Genomic DNA, 15,397 nt, shown 5'->3' on the forward strand with positions numbered 1-15,397 from the left:
GCAGTGTCACTGGCCCTCATATGTGGGATCCGAACCGGGGCCCTCTGGCATCCCAAGCGAGTTCTTAACCATCGCGCCACTCGGCCGGCCCACATGTGATTTTTTTAAATGTTAGAACAGGGGATCTGAACCATTGGTGTCCCCACCAAGCCTGGAGCTCCTGCGTCTGGGCTCTATGGCTGTGTTCATTCACAAATGTAGAAAAGACTCAAAATCCTCATAAAATCAGCTGTGTGGATTTTATAACTGGCAGTGAGAAGTCGGTCAATGTTCGAAGTGCTATATAAGTCAGCAGTTACTGTGAGTCATCTCGATACCGCCTGGCATGTGCTGAGTACGGTATAGTGTTATTTTATATGGAGGTGGCTGTTATTATCCCCATTTTACAGATGCAAACATCTGTGGGTCTTTTGGATTTTTTCCCACCAAGATAGAGTGCCTTCTCCACATGCTGTGTGTACCCCACAGGGCAAAGCCTAGCATCAGAACCACTGTGGAGAAGCCAACATGCAATTTTTTTTATACTCTCCAAATAAAAGTCCATTTTGGTGAGAGTGGGGAATGGAATTATGGCAACGCATCCTGAACAGCAGGATGGTTTTATTTGTACCTGTCTAAAAAGTTCATGCCTTCTAAGCATCCAGGGCCTTATTAATGAGGGGAGTCACAAGCTGGCCTTTCATCCCTTTGCCCCTCCCGGGAATTTATAGTGATTCTGCTGATGGTAAAGGACATGATTGTCACGGTATCATGGGTTAGCAGCGTTGTATCGGGTGTCCAGTGTTGTAATACGTTACTTTGGGTACAATGTGGAGCTATGTTGAAAATTTTATTTTGCCTTCAGAAAATTGGTATCAACTTTACATTTTTTCCCCTTCAGATTTCCCTGTGGAAAATTCGTTCTCTTAATTTAGGTATCTTGTAATTTTTCTCATTAAAAAATGTGTGGCGTGTGATATCATTAGATTTTTTTTTTCTAAATTGAAGTGACTTAAGTGGGCTGACATATGTGCTGCAGTATAATTGTGCTATGTTTCTGGAGCTCCCGTCAGTAATTACATCCATAAACTTATTGTCTATGGTAAAATATGGTAACTAGTCTTTGACATAAAATTCATTAATTCGAATCAATATAGAATGTTCTGAGACACTCTAACAAAAGATCATTGACTGATGGGTACAATAGCGTCTAAAGACCCACACATTACTCTATGAACAGCAGTAACCAGAAACATTTTCTAAATAGCAAATCAATGCTATGATTCCTGAAACACACATATTAGGAAGCCTACAAGAAATTTGAACTATGACATGAGTTCAATAATTGAATTCAGTTGTTTTTAAAACTGGGTATTCTGAATAGTTTCGATTTTTGCCACCCTGAGCTCCCTTTCCGAGAGGGTCTTGAAATTTTAAAGCTTCCAACGCATCATGCCCGGCTACAGATATGCATGCAGAGGTCCGGGAAGGCTGGTGATGCGTAGGAGACTGGCTCTCAGCGACGCCTCCTTTACCCAAAAACCACAGAGAGGACCCCAGCTCCCTTCTCATGGAATCTTGGCGGACTCGAGCAGGCTGGCTTTCCAGCTTTCCTAATGTTAAACACCTTTAAAAGGCAAATTGAAATGTACCAGGTTGGAAAGTAAGTTTGAATTCAAATAAGGATTTCATCAGGAATCCAATCCCAGGATTTTCTTTTGATTTGAGACTGCAGACCTACCAAAATTACATGAACGTGAAACCTTGGCAGAAGAAAAATCCCCATCATTAGATACATGGTGCTTCACAGATAATATCTAGTTCACCCCTCTCAGCGTTTCTGGGGCGTGAAAGCCAGAGAAGAAAAGCACCAAAGTGGCTTCCCTACTCAAACTGTTTGCCTCGCCTCTCATCAAACACAAAGGCGTGTCCTGAGTGCTTCAGCGATAATGCATGCATCCTATCAGGACACCAAGGGCAATTTTAAGGTGGAACAGCACACGCTGTTTAAGAAATTAGGACTGAGCCAGGAAGAGAAAAGGGAAGCAGTCCCTAAGGTTGCTGCTGTTCACTTTTGCTCAGTGACCCTGTGGGTACCTTATAGCTCCTTTTCGACCTCCACATCACTTTGCCCTTTGCACCTTTCCCCACGTCTCTCACTCCCTCTCCTTCCTTGCGTCCCTCCCTTCCTCACCTCTTTCCTTCCCCTTTCCCCATGTCTCTTCCTTCCCCTCTCTTCTCCTCCCCGCCTTCCCCCTCCCTCTTCACCCTCCCTCCTTTGTTCCTCTCTCCCTCTATCCACCTCCTCAGGGGACCTGCATCTTAGGGCTCCATGCCCTCTGGTGTCTGGTTGGGTTCAGTCCAATGGGGGAGCAGGAGGTGGGAGGGAAGGAGAGAGAATAGAGAATATAATAGAAGTCATTGTTCTCTGGCTGCCTTCCTGTTGCTTTGGCACAGGTTGGCTGAGTGCTCTTCTGAAAGTAAGAGCACCTGGAACACCCCCAATACTTAGCTGTCAGTCTCAAGTTCTGGAAGCACCTCCTCCCTTTGCCGCCTCTGGCCTAGGGGTGATGAAGGCACTTGACTCATTTTATTCCTTTGTAATTACTAATTTTTTATCAGTTATTTTCTCCAACCACCCAGTCTGCGTGTGCCCTCTGTGTCCTGCAGGAACCCTGACTGAAACACTGGGCATGGATGGACTGGCGTGATTAAGCATCATATAGATAAATTTGCTTCGGTTTAGGTTGATAATTACTTACCCAGCATCCACCAAACGCCAGGGAGAGAACAAATGAGACAAAGCTCCTGGTCTTGTGGAGCTTATAGAAAAAAAGGTAAAGATCTATATATACAATATAATTCAAGGTAGTAATAGCTGTTACGGAGTAATGGAGGACAAGGGGTAAGGAGTGGTGGGGGAGGGCATTGGAGCACCCCTGAATGGAGTGAATGGGCACGCTTTGCAAAAATACTTTACAGGAGTGATTTCCAGTGAAGGGAATTGCAGGGACCCTGAGCTGGGAATGTGCTTGAAGAGCCCGCAGGAACAGCGCAGAGACAAGGATGGTCGGAATGGAGTAAGGCGGGGACCAGTAGGAGTCCAGCCAAGTCGCCAGGGCTGGGCTGCTCCAGGCTTTGCAGGCCGTGGAAGAGCTTTGGGTGAGTGGAAGGGAAAGATACTGGAGGGTTTGGAGGAGAGTGACGTGGTTTATTAGGGTGGTTTCATCTGCTGTTGGGAACGTGGACTCTAAGGAGAGCAAAAGTAGAAGAGAGATGTGGGGCTATGGCGGGGGTCTCGATGAATTGGATGGTGTTATGGGTGGACTTGTGTCTCCCCCAAAACATGTTGAAGTCCTAACCCCTGTACTTCAGAATGTCACCTCACTTGGAGATAGGGTCTTTACAGAGGTAATCGAGTTCAAAGGAAGCTCGTCTGGTGGGCCTAATCCTGTTAACCGGTGTCCTTATAATAAGGAGAAATTTGGACCCAGACAGACACACATAGAGGAAAGATGATGTCAATAGACATGGAGAGGACGGCTACCTGGATGCCAAGGAAAGAGTCCTGGAACACATCCTTCCTTCACGGCCCTCGGAAGGTGCCAACCTTGCTGACACCTTGATTTTAGACTGCTGAACCCCAGAACTGTGAGACAATAAATTTCTGTTGTTTAAGCCACTGACTTTGTGATATTTTATTACAGCAGCTGTAGCAAACTAATATAGATACGTGGCTTAGATGAGTGTGATAATGGTAAAAGTAAGAAAGGTTGAATTTGAAATGCATTATGCAACTATAACCAGTAGGATTTATTGATGGGTTGAATAGGGGTGGGTGGGAGGTGTTGTTTGACCCCTGGGAACTGAAATTAAGAAACAGACAGCAAAGTGGACTCCTAGGTCACTGGCCATAGCCACTGGATGAATGGTGGTGTCCTTTCTAGGGGATGAGGAACACTGAGGGGGTCAGATTTGGGGGGCAAAGGTCAAGAACTGGGTCATGGGCACATGGCATTTGCCATCTCTATTGACATCTCAGAGTAGGTAGTTGGAGTTGAGGGGGAGATGTCGTGGCAGAGTCATAAATGCCAGCTTATGGTGACCATCCCCTTCTGTCCCCCAAAACATTGCAAAGCCTGGGCTTCTCACTTGCACTGTCTGCCACCCGAGGTGGTGTAGACACCACTGGCTGCACACAGATGACTCTAGTCAGTACACAGACATTTTTACATAGTGTTTAATATATTTGTGTTAACATGTATTAGAAAAAATGTAACTGGCACATCAAAGCCATACTTTCAAGATGTTGTTAGATCATCATTAACATTTGAAGGATTTAAGTTTTTTTTTTAATGGAGAAAGCATTTTAAATAAAACAATTAAGAAAAGAATAGTATCCATAGTAGATGTAATAGTATACGTACTACATGGATATGGGAAGAAATTAATAAGTAAATAACTAAAGTTTGGGACACAGGCTTTGGCATTTGTAAGGAATTGCTAGGTGATTCCTGCCTCATCGCAGTTGGAGGACTACTCCCTTGGTGTAACTTTGAGTTGCAGGTCAACTCATCTATTTAGTAGGTAGAGACTTACATTTGCTTAAAGAGCAACTAGACTAGATCAGAAAACGGAGTGCATTGTCGGTAGGATTGGCAAGCATTGTTTCATGATGCAAAATATGTGTCTTAGCGAGCATCATGGTGAGAAAGGTTATAACACCATTGTCTTAGGGTTTGCTTTCAGAGATGAGGGGTATCCCTTCCTGACCCCATTTTGCTGACTCTCATCTTCAGCCAAGTTATAAAACCTGGTTTGAACGAAGGTAAGAAAAAAATGATGTACTTTCATTTTTATAAGACTATGAATTATGGAACTTTCATAAATTATTGTGTGATTAGTTCCATGAGTTTTAGAAGCCAATGATATCATCATCAAAATGTGCCCTAGCTTCTAAATGGCACATTTCTTCCACAGTCATTTGGATTTCTGATTCCTATTTTGATATGCTTGGTAATGGCTAAATCCCCTCAGTTTGTGAATTCTTTCAATTAATTTATTTTCTTGGGAGTTTTTTACTTTGCATGGTCCTAGATTGCTTTATTGATGTGGGGTGCCTCTTTACTCCACACTGTTTGCAAGAATTTTGTTGTATTTAAGTATAGAGCTTCAATTGGGGGGTGAAATATGTTTATCACAGACAAAAGGATGTCTCAGAACTGGGTGAAAAAGTGTATTCTTATCTAAGAATACATATGATTCTTTTCAGAATTAAACTGTTTTGAATGAACTTCTAAGAAGTTTAGGAACCCTTAAAACAATTATGTGATGTTCTGGTTTTGTTTTTTCTTATTTCTTATGTTAAAGGCTGGAAATGTCTAATGATAGATTAAAAAGATACACAGTTTTAAATTTTCCTTGTGGCTCTGATTTTGAGATAGAGACACATGATCTAAAGAATTAGGCTTTTAAATAATCTGATGTCATCCACTAAATTTATTGTACACCCATTATTTCACACCTGGTATATTGTTTCCCACAGAGCATTCTTGTAAATATGTTTATGTGATGCAAATTAGGCTAAAGTACTATGCTATCAGATCTCTAATGTTTAGGGAGCAATAATTTCTTTAAAAAGTATGATCTGCAGTGTGAAGGGATGTTTCTAATTTCTAAAATGACTTAACAGGAGAGGGCTTGATGAAAACATTTAGCATGGAGATGAAATATGTCTCATTAAGTTTCCAGATTATGCATATGTCAGCAATTTTATTGTCATCTTTTAATAGTTTATTTACATAACTGAGGGCTGCTACTTTTATTAGTGGTGGTTATTACTGCAAAATGATTTTAGTTAAGTTGACCTAAGCAATATAATGTGCTTCTGTTTCCACAAAAGAAATGGTGAGAAATCCAACCCGCCTTCTCCCGCCCTCCTTACCTTAGCAGTAAAGGGGCCCAATTTACATATGCAAATAAGCCATTTAGTTGAGAGCTCTGTGGGGTCCACGTAGGTCCAATCTGTTCTTTCGCTGATGTTGATAGCAATAGCCAAGAGGTAGCTGGTACCAGGAGACTGATGTCTCAGTCAGGACTGACACAGATACCAGAACCTGAAGGGTATCATTTAGAGGGAAAAATGGATTCTTGAGGCTAGAAATTTGGGACAAGAAAATGAAGTCACAAATTTTGTCTTTAATGTTGGCCTGAGTAATGGAACTTAACGTTTTTATTGAACATGGAAAACTATACGTACACATTTGTTACATAGGGACATTGTTTTTTTGTTTTGTTTTGTTTTTTTGTGATATGACTTATGAGAGCCCTGTTCGCTTTTTTAAAAATGCAAAGTATTTCATCATTGAATTGATAGATCTGACTATGCTCAATGATGCATTGTTTGTACCTCCCCTAAATGTGTTAGGGAGTCTGGCCTGTAACAGGACTGGAATAAAAAACGAAGAACACTTCTAATGAATTAAGGTCTCTCTAAAGGGAAGAAGCAGCCAAGTCTAACTTCTAATGAATTAAATTCTTCTCAAAACGTCCTATCCAGGACCGAGCTATGTACACTCTTCCATAAAGCCTCAGTGTCATCAAACTTAACTGTAGAAAACTTGAGCAGCTGACCACCACCAACTTTTTTTCAACAATAAAATATAATGTAATTATTTTATTGAATATTAAGATTAGTTTAAGGTATGAGTCACATGGAGAAAGACTTGCTGTGAGCTGTTCACAATTACTTTATTTTCACTCCCTATGCAATTCATTAAAATGATGTTAATCCTCCAGGCCGTTCTTTGGTTTCTATTAAAATGTATTACTGGAACCTGTATACATACATTGATTATTGCATAGACCTATTTATTCATCAATAGCAGACTATTACAGATTCATTGTACTTGATAATAAATTAGATACAATGGAGGCCAGGTTTCAAAAGTCCACCCACCCCCTCGGTTCTCCTTTAAGGGTGTGCTTGCTCTCTTTAAACCAGCCTTCCACAAACTGGGATTCTAGGTTTAATATCAATGTCTGTCCCCTGTTGAGTTCATGGTGCAATTAGCTAATTAAACAAACATACAAACAAACAAACAAACAAACATTTTCACCTTGGAGTCAGAAGAAGAACAATGAACCACAGGCCCAAGATTTAGTTAATTTGTACATTGACTGTAGTTGTGTATTTAACGCCGAGATTAATTTTTGTTTTTTTCCTGAAGAGTGGGAGCCTGGCACTGTGCATTGGAACTCTTTTTTTTTTTCAAGATTTTATTGGGGAATTGGGGAGGGGAACAGATAAGTTCTGTCCTTTTATTCTTCAGTCTAGTTGTGGAGGACGTCGCTTCACTGGTCCATGTTGGTATTATCTTGCATTCTTCCCGGGTGAGGCAGTCGGTTGCTCGCCATTGGACAGCCCCTCACTCTGGCTGCCAGCCACTCCGGTAGCTCACAGCAGCCCACTGCAGCAGGGGCTGCAGCCTATGCCGTCGCCAACAACTCACAGCAGCTCAGCTCCAGGTCAAGCTGTTGTTCACCCTCTTAGCTGTAGAGGGCGCAGCATCACTGGCCCTCATGCGGGATCCGAACCAGGGCCCTGCTGCTCAGAGCTGGCGTCCCAAGCCAACTCTTAACTAACGCACCACTTGGCCGGCCCTGCATTGGAACTCTTAAATGGTTGGAATTATTCCAGAAGGACTTGAATAAGGGCTGAAAGTTCTCTAGATATATTAATGAGGTTAATTCTTTATTTACATCCAATAACTTTTAGGGAGAAAAAAGCATTAAACCCACTTTCTGATAAACCACTAAATTTAAAGGAGAATTTCCAAATCAAGACAAATAAATAATCTGTGATCATTTTAAAAAAAGTTTTTTATGTAAAAACTATTGACTGTATTAAATGGGAAGTCATACTTGGTTTTTTGTTTGTTTTTGTTTTGCCACGTATTCAGTGAATGAATGAGCATCATTTCTGCTGTTAAAGCTGTGGTATATTTTCTAGGTCAACTGAGTTTTAAGACTCTTTTCTTGCATTTTTTTTTCAGAAGAGGCTAGGGAAAGAATGCATATTGGCAGGGCAGTTACTAGGAAAAATATAATTATGATTTGTGATCTACTAATGACATTTCCTTTTTGAAAGGTAAGCGTTGTACTTTGGACACTGAAGCAGTGCTTGTTGGCAGTTCAAGTAGGTGTGATTGATCCATGTCTTACAAGTAATAGAGCTGTTATTCCTAGCAGAGGAAAAGAATCCTTAAGCATTGTAATACACATTTGCATTTTTACCTAAGGAGAAGGTCTTTTCACCTTCCTCTGTCAACACATGGCTGAACAGATGCTAACAGATCTGAGGGCCATTTTGTTCCCTGTGTTGTCTCTCCCTTGGACCACGGCCATTAAGCCCCGGGGGATTTCTGAGACATCTCTCTGTGTTGCTTTCATCTCCCCATCCCTGGAGTTGATGCTCACAGTGGATAGTGCTTGCTTCTTAAATTCTTGTTTATTATTGTCCAACTTCAAAAGATGGAGAAATGAAACACTGTACACCATTTATGGAGATCCCTATTCCAAACTTCCCCTTGAAAATAAAACTTCCTTGATGTGTGTGTGTGTGTGTGTGTGTGTGTGTGTGTGTGTGTGTGTGATGGAATGAGTAATAGAGAGGTGTTAAGTCTGTCTATGTTGTCCATTTGTCATATATATGTATGTGTATATACATACACATGCGCGCGCATGCACAACATGGACAACCCTTTCACATGGTTGAAGCTATAAACTTAACGTTAAATCTCTGAGCCAATAAAATTTAATTGCGTTTAAGGGCAGAGATTTTGGTGGCTGCCAGGTACCAGGAACTCTGCCATGACGATGGCGATAGGAACTTCCAAGGCAGGAGGTTTTTCATGCTCTGGAGGGAGACTGCAATTTCCATATCATTTTTGTGATATCCAAATGGGTGACAAGTCTAACTCTAAGAATGTCCCTTTAGTGCCTTGTATTATTCTAGGAGGATGGACTTCATGTTCTAGCTTTCCCTTAGTATCCTTGAAATATAATTAGAGACAATATAAGACAATAGAAAAAATAAAGATTTGATAGGAAATATCTACATACTGGGCTGTGTTCATGACTTCATTACATACATGCATATACAAGGCTGTTTTTAACAAAATGACTACACATGGCGTGTGCTTTTGTGGGGGGAAACCTGTCGCCTGTTTTTATTATTAGATTTTAGCCAAACAGAAAAAGTACCGTGCCGTTAAACACTGTCCCTCTCCCTTTTCTGACCATTTTCCCATCATCTCACGCCCCACCTGCTCCCTTCCCACCTGTCCTTCATCCCCCATCTTTCATTCACTGTCAGGAAGGGCAGCCTCCGAAGAGCCACTTCAACTCAGCCCGGCATCGCCAGAGACTAGTGGACCCAGCTGCTCCGAAAGTGAGTGTGCCGCGTCGCCCTGGGCGGCAGGCGTGCATGGCCCCGTGGCCCCTCTCAGAAAATGGGGATGTGGGGTTTATTTATGCTGGGGTGTTTGGAGGCCTCTAAGGAGGCAGTCTTCTCTGTTAATTCAATACCATCCGCACTAGTAGAGTGTTGGTAAATGTTTAACAACCAGCCCTGAAAACAAGCAAAACGCTGATAGGGGTAGCGTTTGCTGGTTTCTGTGGTATAAATACTCCCACCGCAGCCAATTTCAAGTAGCACTGTGATAAAACTGAACTCAGAGCTGGGAAGAGATGCCCAGTAGAGCGCTGTTATACAAAATTTCCACCACACAGTTACAATTCACATAAAGTCTAGTAAAATGTAGCAAAATAATTAGGAAGCGAATTCATTTTTGAGTTCTTTGTTCTCAATACAATGTATTTAATTGTAAGTTTAGATATTTTTAATCGACAGTAATGGCTGTGTTTCATAACTGGCTTGTAAAATACCCCCCACATTTACTGAGCTGGTGTGGATCAGCTCCACTCCAGGGCAGCTTGTGACATATTTGTCGAGCGTAATCTTAAACCAATTTGCTCATGTCCAACTCTTAATATCTGTTTGACCAGTAGCAATAACCACAGAAAAGTGGCTGAGGTTCTGGGCAAGGATTTATTAATTCCACAATTCCTCCTGCTCAAGTTAAGTTGCAGACCAGCTCTGCTGTACACAGATTTTATTAAACGAACATTTATTAGCAAACAGGCACAAAGCTTTCCTGCAGTCTGTCCTCTAACCTCAGTGAAGTCCCTGCTCTGGCTTCGAAGTGCTCTAGTCAAACCTTTCGGAAAGCTCCACTTAAGCTCGACAACCTGACCGCCTTCTAGAGGCAGGATTCTCTCACTTTTATAGCGAGTGCATCACACGGTGGTACTCCTCTGACTCAACTGCTGGACGTGAGGCCATCGAGTAGCTGGACCTCGGGTGCCAGTCCAACGGGTCCAAGTTACAGGCCTCCTGAGATTCTTAGGCCTTTGTTCATGCAAAGGTGGAAAAGTGTCTCTCAGTGATTTTGCCAGTTCACTTACCTTTAAATACCACTAGTTTAAACAATGAAGGGCTGTTTTTAATATCCATGATGCTGACTATTAAGCCACAATTTTGATTTCAGTAGTGAAAGCCCATTTCAATATGCCAGTTAACAAGCTCTCTGGTGCTGATGAAGATATGGATACCTGTGATATAATGCTAGCTGACCACCCTAGGGGAGTAAATTCTGGTTAGGGCCACTGACTGTGTACAGAATATAATTTTAACCTATACATAGTACAGTTGACCCTTGAACATCGCAGGGGTTAGGGGCACCAACATCCCTGCACAGTCAAAAATCCATGTATAACTTTGACTCCCCCAAAAGTTAACTACTAATAGGCTACTGTTGACTAGAGCCTTACTGATAACAGTTGAGTAACACATATTTCGTTATGGTATATGTATTATATACTGCATTCTAATAATAAAGTAAGCTAGAGAAAAGAAGATGTTATTAAGAAGATCACAAGGGAAATACATTTACAGTATTTATCGAAAAAAAATTCACATATAAGGGGACTCACACAGTTTACACTATCATGTTGCTCAAGGGTCAACTGTATTACATTACATGTGCCCAAGTATTTGAAAATGGACTCCAGATGTCATAGCCTTTTGTTACATTTCTTAAGTGTCTAGAGTGTCTCTACCCTCAAGCTCCAGACAACTTACTTTGGCTCAGGATCCTTGTGATGAAGTTATGGAAGTTCTGTTGGTATGTGGGGGGAGCCGGCGGTGGGGGGCCGGGGGGGGCAGAAATGAACCAGCTTTGAATACGTCAGATGGTTCTATCGTATAAGATGTGAATTTTGCTAACGTAGAGCACAGCTCAGAGGACAGGGGGTCCTTCTCAGACCCCACCTAAGAGTTTAATTAATGGCCCTGAAACATCCTATGATTAAGCCCGTCCACTGTTATACCCGGCAGGTACCTCTTGGTCAGTGGTGTTCTGAGGACTTAACTCAGCATATGCTTTTGTTCCTCCTTATTCTTTTTTCTGCGTTCATTTCATTCTGCTTTGGCATTTTTAGAAATTCTGTGCCTCACCACGCAAAGTGTTAGATCTTACACTGCAAATTAGCTGGCTTTCTTCTGTTGGTGGTTAGAGTCTTGTTGTTGTCCCATTTTGTTTCAACTGAGAATCATGGCTTCTTTTTCTAGACAGAAACTCTAAGAGGAACTCATTAAGCTGCTATAAAGATGTCTGGTGCCTTAATATGCTGTGTAAATAAGTTCAGCCATGTTACCAAATAAGCGTTAAAAGTCAGATCCTATGCTCCCCAAAATACTGCAGTAGTGGCAATTGGAGAAGGGCCTCAAAACCTTTTCTAACATCAAGAAGTGACTGGGGAAGCCACTGTTTGCTGTGTTGATATGTTACTTGGACAGTAAATAGCAAATGGAAATGTGCATCTGTGTAGCCAGTGACCTTTCATTATAAACACATTGGTTTAGAATCTGTACTGTATTATTTTCAACTCAATAACCTGAATTGTAGTAAACACACACACACACACGCGCACACACACACACACACACACACACACACAAAAAAAACCCTTGCAAATTACAGGTGCTCATGTTCTGGGGGTCTGTAATAATTTATGGTAAACCAGCTACCAAATCTTTTGAGAACATTGATTTTGTTGTAAGTGGCATTGCAATCTTGAAAGAAGTGTGATCTCGTAGAAACATTTAGTTCCCCGGTAGCCATATGGAGCAGTGGAAAAAATAACACTAGACTGGGCTGTACATTAGGCTTTGTCATAAACCAGCTCTGTAGCCTCGGGGAGCCATGTAAAACTGAGGCCCCATTGCTCCAGGTTTTCTCATCTGTAAAATGAGAGTATATGAAATGTTTTCTTAGTCAAACTATGGAATTATTTTTCTTTCCATCAAGGCTCTTTATAAGCAGATTCTTTACCATTTAATCTGAGATTTTTGAATGGCATTTCTCAATCCTAAAATCCCTCTACAAATGCCATCATTTGTCATTACTTGCTAAGCAATATTATGAGGCAATTGTCTATCAGTGTCTTCAGTGGAAGCTAGTTTTTAAAACAGAATTACTTTAAAGCTATGGTCTGAATTATAGGCCAGAAATAAGGGGCTTGGTTTCTGCTCAAGGAATTGGTTCTCTGAATTTTTTTTTTTTAGCCTGAATTTGTTCTTAGTCTTAGAAAGCCTTTTGTGCTTTAAGTATAGGAAAACAAGATTTAAAACTGTTTTATTTGAAGAAGAGTAAAGGGTTAGGAGGAAATCAAAGGTATGTAATGTACCTCTACTTGGCTAAGCTTATCCACTGGGAATTTCTAAAGTGTCTTTCACTTTGAAAATATGCTCACCTGCCTATACATGCCCCCCGCCCCCCATGAACCCTGCAACATAGCAAACGAACAAAGAATGAAGCAAAACAGGCAATAGGAATAACAGTTCAAAGACCACAGAGCAGTTATGTGTGCTGCTGGTAAAGGTACCTGTTAAATAAAAATCAATTTGATATGGGAGCATCAGGGACACCACCTGGGAGGTGAGAGGTGGGCAGAAAAGAACACGAGTGCAGACAGGATTAGTTTTCAAATCTCCTGGCATTTCAGCACAAAAGGGTGATGAAGATTTATTCTAGATGAGCTGCTGTTTTCCACTGGAATCTTTGCTGATCCAAAATAAATAGGTTCGTAAAGAATTGTATTGAAATTTTGAGCCTGTGAGAGTAAGAAGTGGTAGGCAGAGCATCTAATAAATTTCAAAACCAGAAAGTCTTGTAACATTGTATCCTCTTTTCAAAAACAAACCAACCTGCCCAAATGGACAGATAATCTAACTACCAAAAACCATCATATAATTCTAAAATACATCGTTTCAATCTGCTGTAAGGCCTGAAAAATCCTTTATACCAATTCTCAGTGATTTCTCTACCTTTTTCTAATGAGAACAAGGTTTATAAAACCTGGGCTTCCCTGCTGGGACTCTAAGCCCAGAGCTATCTCAGAGCAGATGGTCTTCTTTCCTCACTACTATAAACCTTTTAGGATTGATCCTTTATTTATTTTTTTCATTTTTACCTATCTGAAGAGTAAATGTCTTTGAGACTTTAGAAAGCCACTGTTCAGAGGGGGAAAGGAGCCGCACTGACCAGAGTTCAGTTGCAAAGATGATGTAGAATAGAGGCAATGGAAATCGTGGAATTGTCTGTAATAGCAAAAGAAAATAGTTGGATTTTTAAGCACTATGGGGATAGGCTTTAAAATAACTACAGTTTTGAGCCTTATTATGCAGTGAATTTCTGGATGGTAATTAACACCTTCCTAGTCCCAGGAATTTCAAGTGTTAAAGAATAATTTCTTCTCTTTTGGAGGATGTAATGCTTGTTACTATATTTAAAGATGTAGAAAGATGGGGAAGAGATTGGAAAGACTGGTTGCCATAATTATTCTGGGAGTATTTTAGTCACTTAAATGCTGTACTATGTAAACTTTTTTATGGAGGCTTTTTAGGGGTGATTCATTGCTAATAGAAATGTTTGAAGCAGCTTATAGTTTTTGTTTGTTTTTATATCTTCCATTTACAAGTTACCTTTGGTCCCAGCTAAAATGGGCATGAATCTCATACCTGAAACCTATTAGCTGTGACTTTGTGCCAATTTCTTAATTACCTTGAGAAAGCCTCAGTTTCCTCATCTGAAAAATGGGGAACGAAATAATATCCATCTCATCAGATTGTTTTGAGAAGTTAATGAGATGACTCATGAAAAGTTTTTACTATGCAGGCATTTAATGAATACCAGACAAATTTTAAGTATCCTTTAAATTGTGATTACTCTTATGGTTATCAGGTAATCATTATTCAACGTTTCAGGGTTCTTTTTCCCCCATTTTGTAAAATAAGGGGTTAGGACCAGGAGATCTTTGAGGTAGAGTGTCTGCATTGTCAACAGCCTATAGAGTTTTACTTACTTTTGTGTCCAGCATGCACTCAGCAGAGTGTTAGGCATGGAGGAATATAACTCACAGGATTTGGTTCTTATCTTCAAGAGTGTAATATAATTAGCAAAGCCATAAAGCAGAGGCCATAATAAGTCATATGGTAACAATATCAGAGCAATGTTGATTTCGAACTGAAGGGACTCTGTGAGCAGCTGTCAAAAAAGGCTTCCTGGGTTTTCGTCGGGGCCCTGACCGAAGGATAAAACTTTTTAAACAGCATGAGTGTAGGCATGAATGTTACATGAATGCACGTAGTAAAGTCATCCGCCAGACTGGAGTGGGGTGTGCGACTTGTGGGAATGTGACTTGAGGTGGACGTAGAAAGTTGCTCATGTCATGGGCCCCAGGGGGGAGGAATGTGTATGGGCTTTGAGGTCACGTAAACCTGTTTTCAAGTTCTGTGTCCTAGCTCCCTGGCCAAGGGAAAGTGGGGAGAATAACACTATCTACTTCATGAAGAATGTTGTTATAATTAAATGGCCTGGTGCAGCCATCCCATAGAGCTGTTTTGGGGAGTAAAATGGCAGTTCTTAGTTAAATTAGACACAGCCTGCCCTTTAACCCAGCAATTCCAACCTGAAAGAAGTGGCCTATGACTGGGGACACAGGTGCTACTTGCAGCATTGTTGTTGTACAAGCTAGTTTGGGGGTGCTGCGGGTGTAGACAATTGAGAGAGTGATTGGAAAAATAGGGTGAATGCCATCATGTAACATCCAAGAGTTAGAAGCAACAGCCTGAAGGGACGCACAGCAATGCAGATGGAGCCTAAAACATATTAGTGCATGAAAACAAGCTCAAAAAAAAAAAAAAGAATTCTCTAGGACCATACTTTTAATGTCAATTAAAAATACATGCCCACCATATGATTTACATTTTCTAAGCACTCATACACATAACTGA

General features: G+C 41.0%; 1 protein-coding gene across 1 annotated transcript in view; it reads left to right on the forward strand.

Moving 5' to 3' along the window:
• The window catches only part of MAST4 (microtubule associated serine/threonine kinase family member 4), a 587,203-nt gene that overhangs the window by 273,982 nt on the left and 297,824 nt on the right, over positions 1–15,397 (forward strand). The window contains exon 4 of the mRNA XM_019652425.1: positions 9,356–9,430. Coding sequence (XP_019507970.1) covers positions 9,356–9,430 — 75 coding nt within the window. The remainder of the gene's footprint in view (positions 1–9,355; positions 9,431–15,397) is intronic.

The sequence above is a fragment of the Hipposideros armiger genome, unplaced genomic scaffold (genome assembly GCF_001890085.2).
Source record: "Hipposideros armiger isolate ML-2016 unplaced genomic scaffold, ASM189008v1 scaffold_179, whole genome shotgun sequence".
In the NCBI taxonomy this organism is placed as follows: Eukaryota; Metazoa; Chordata; class Mammalia; order Chiroptera; family Hipposideridae; genus Hipposideros; species Hipposideros armiger.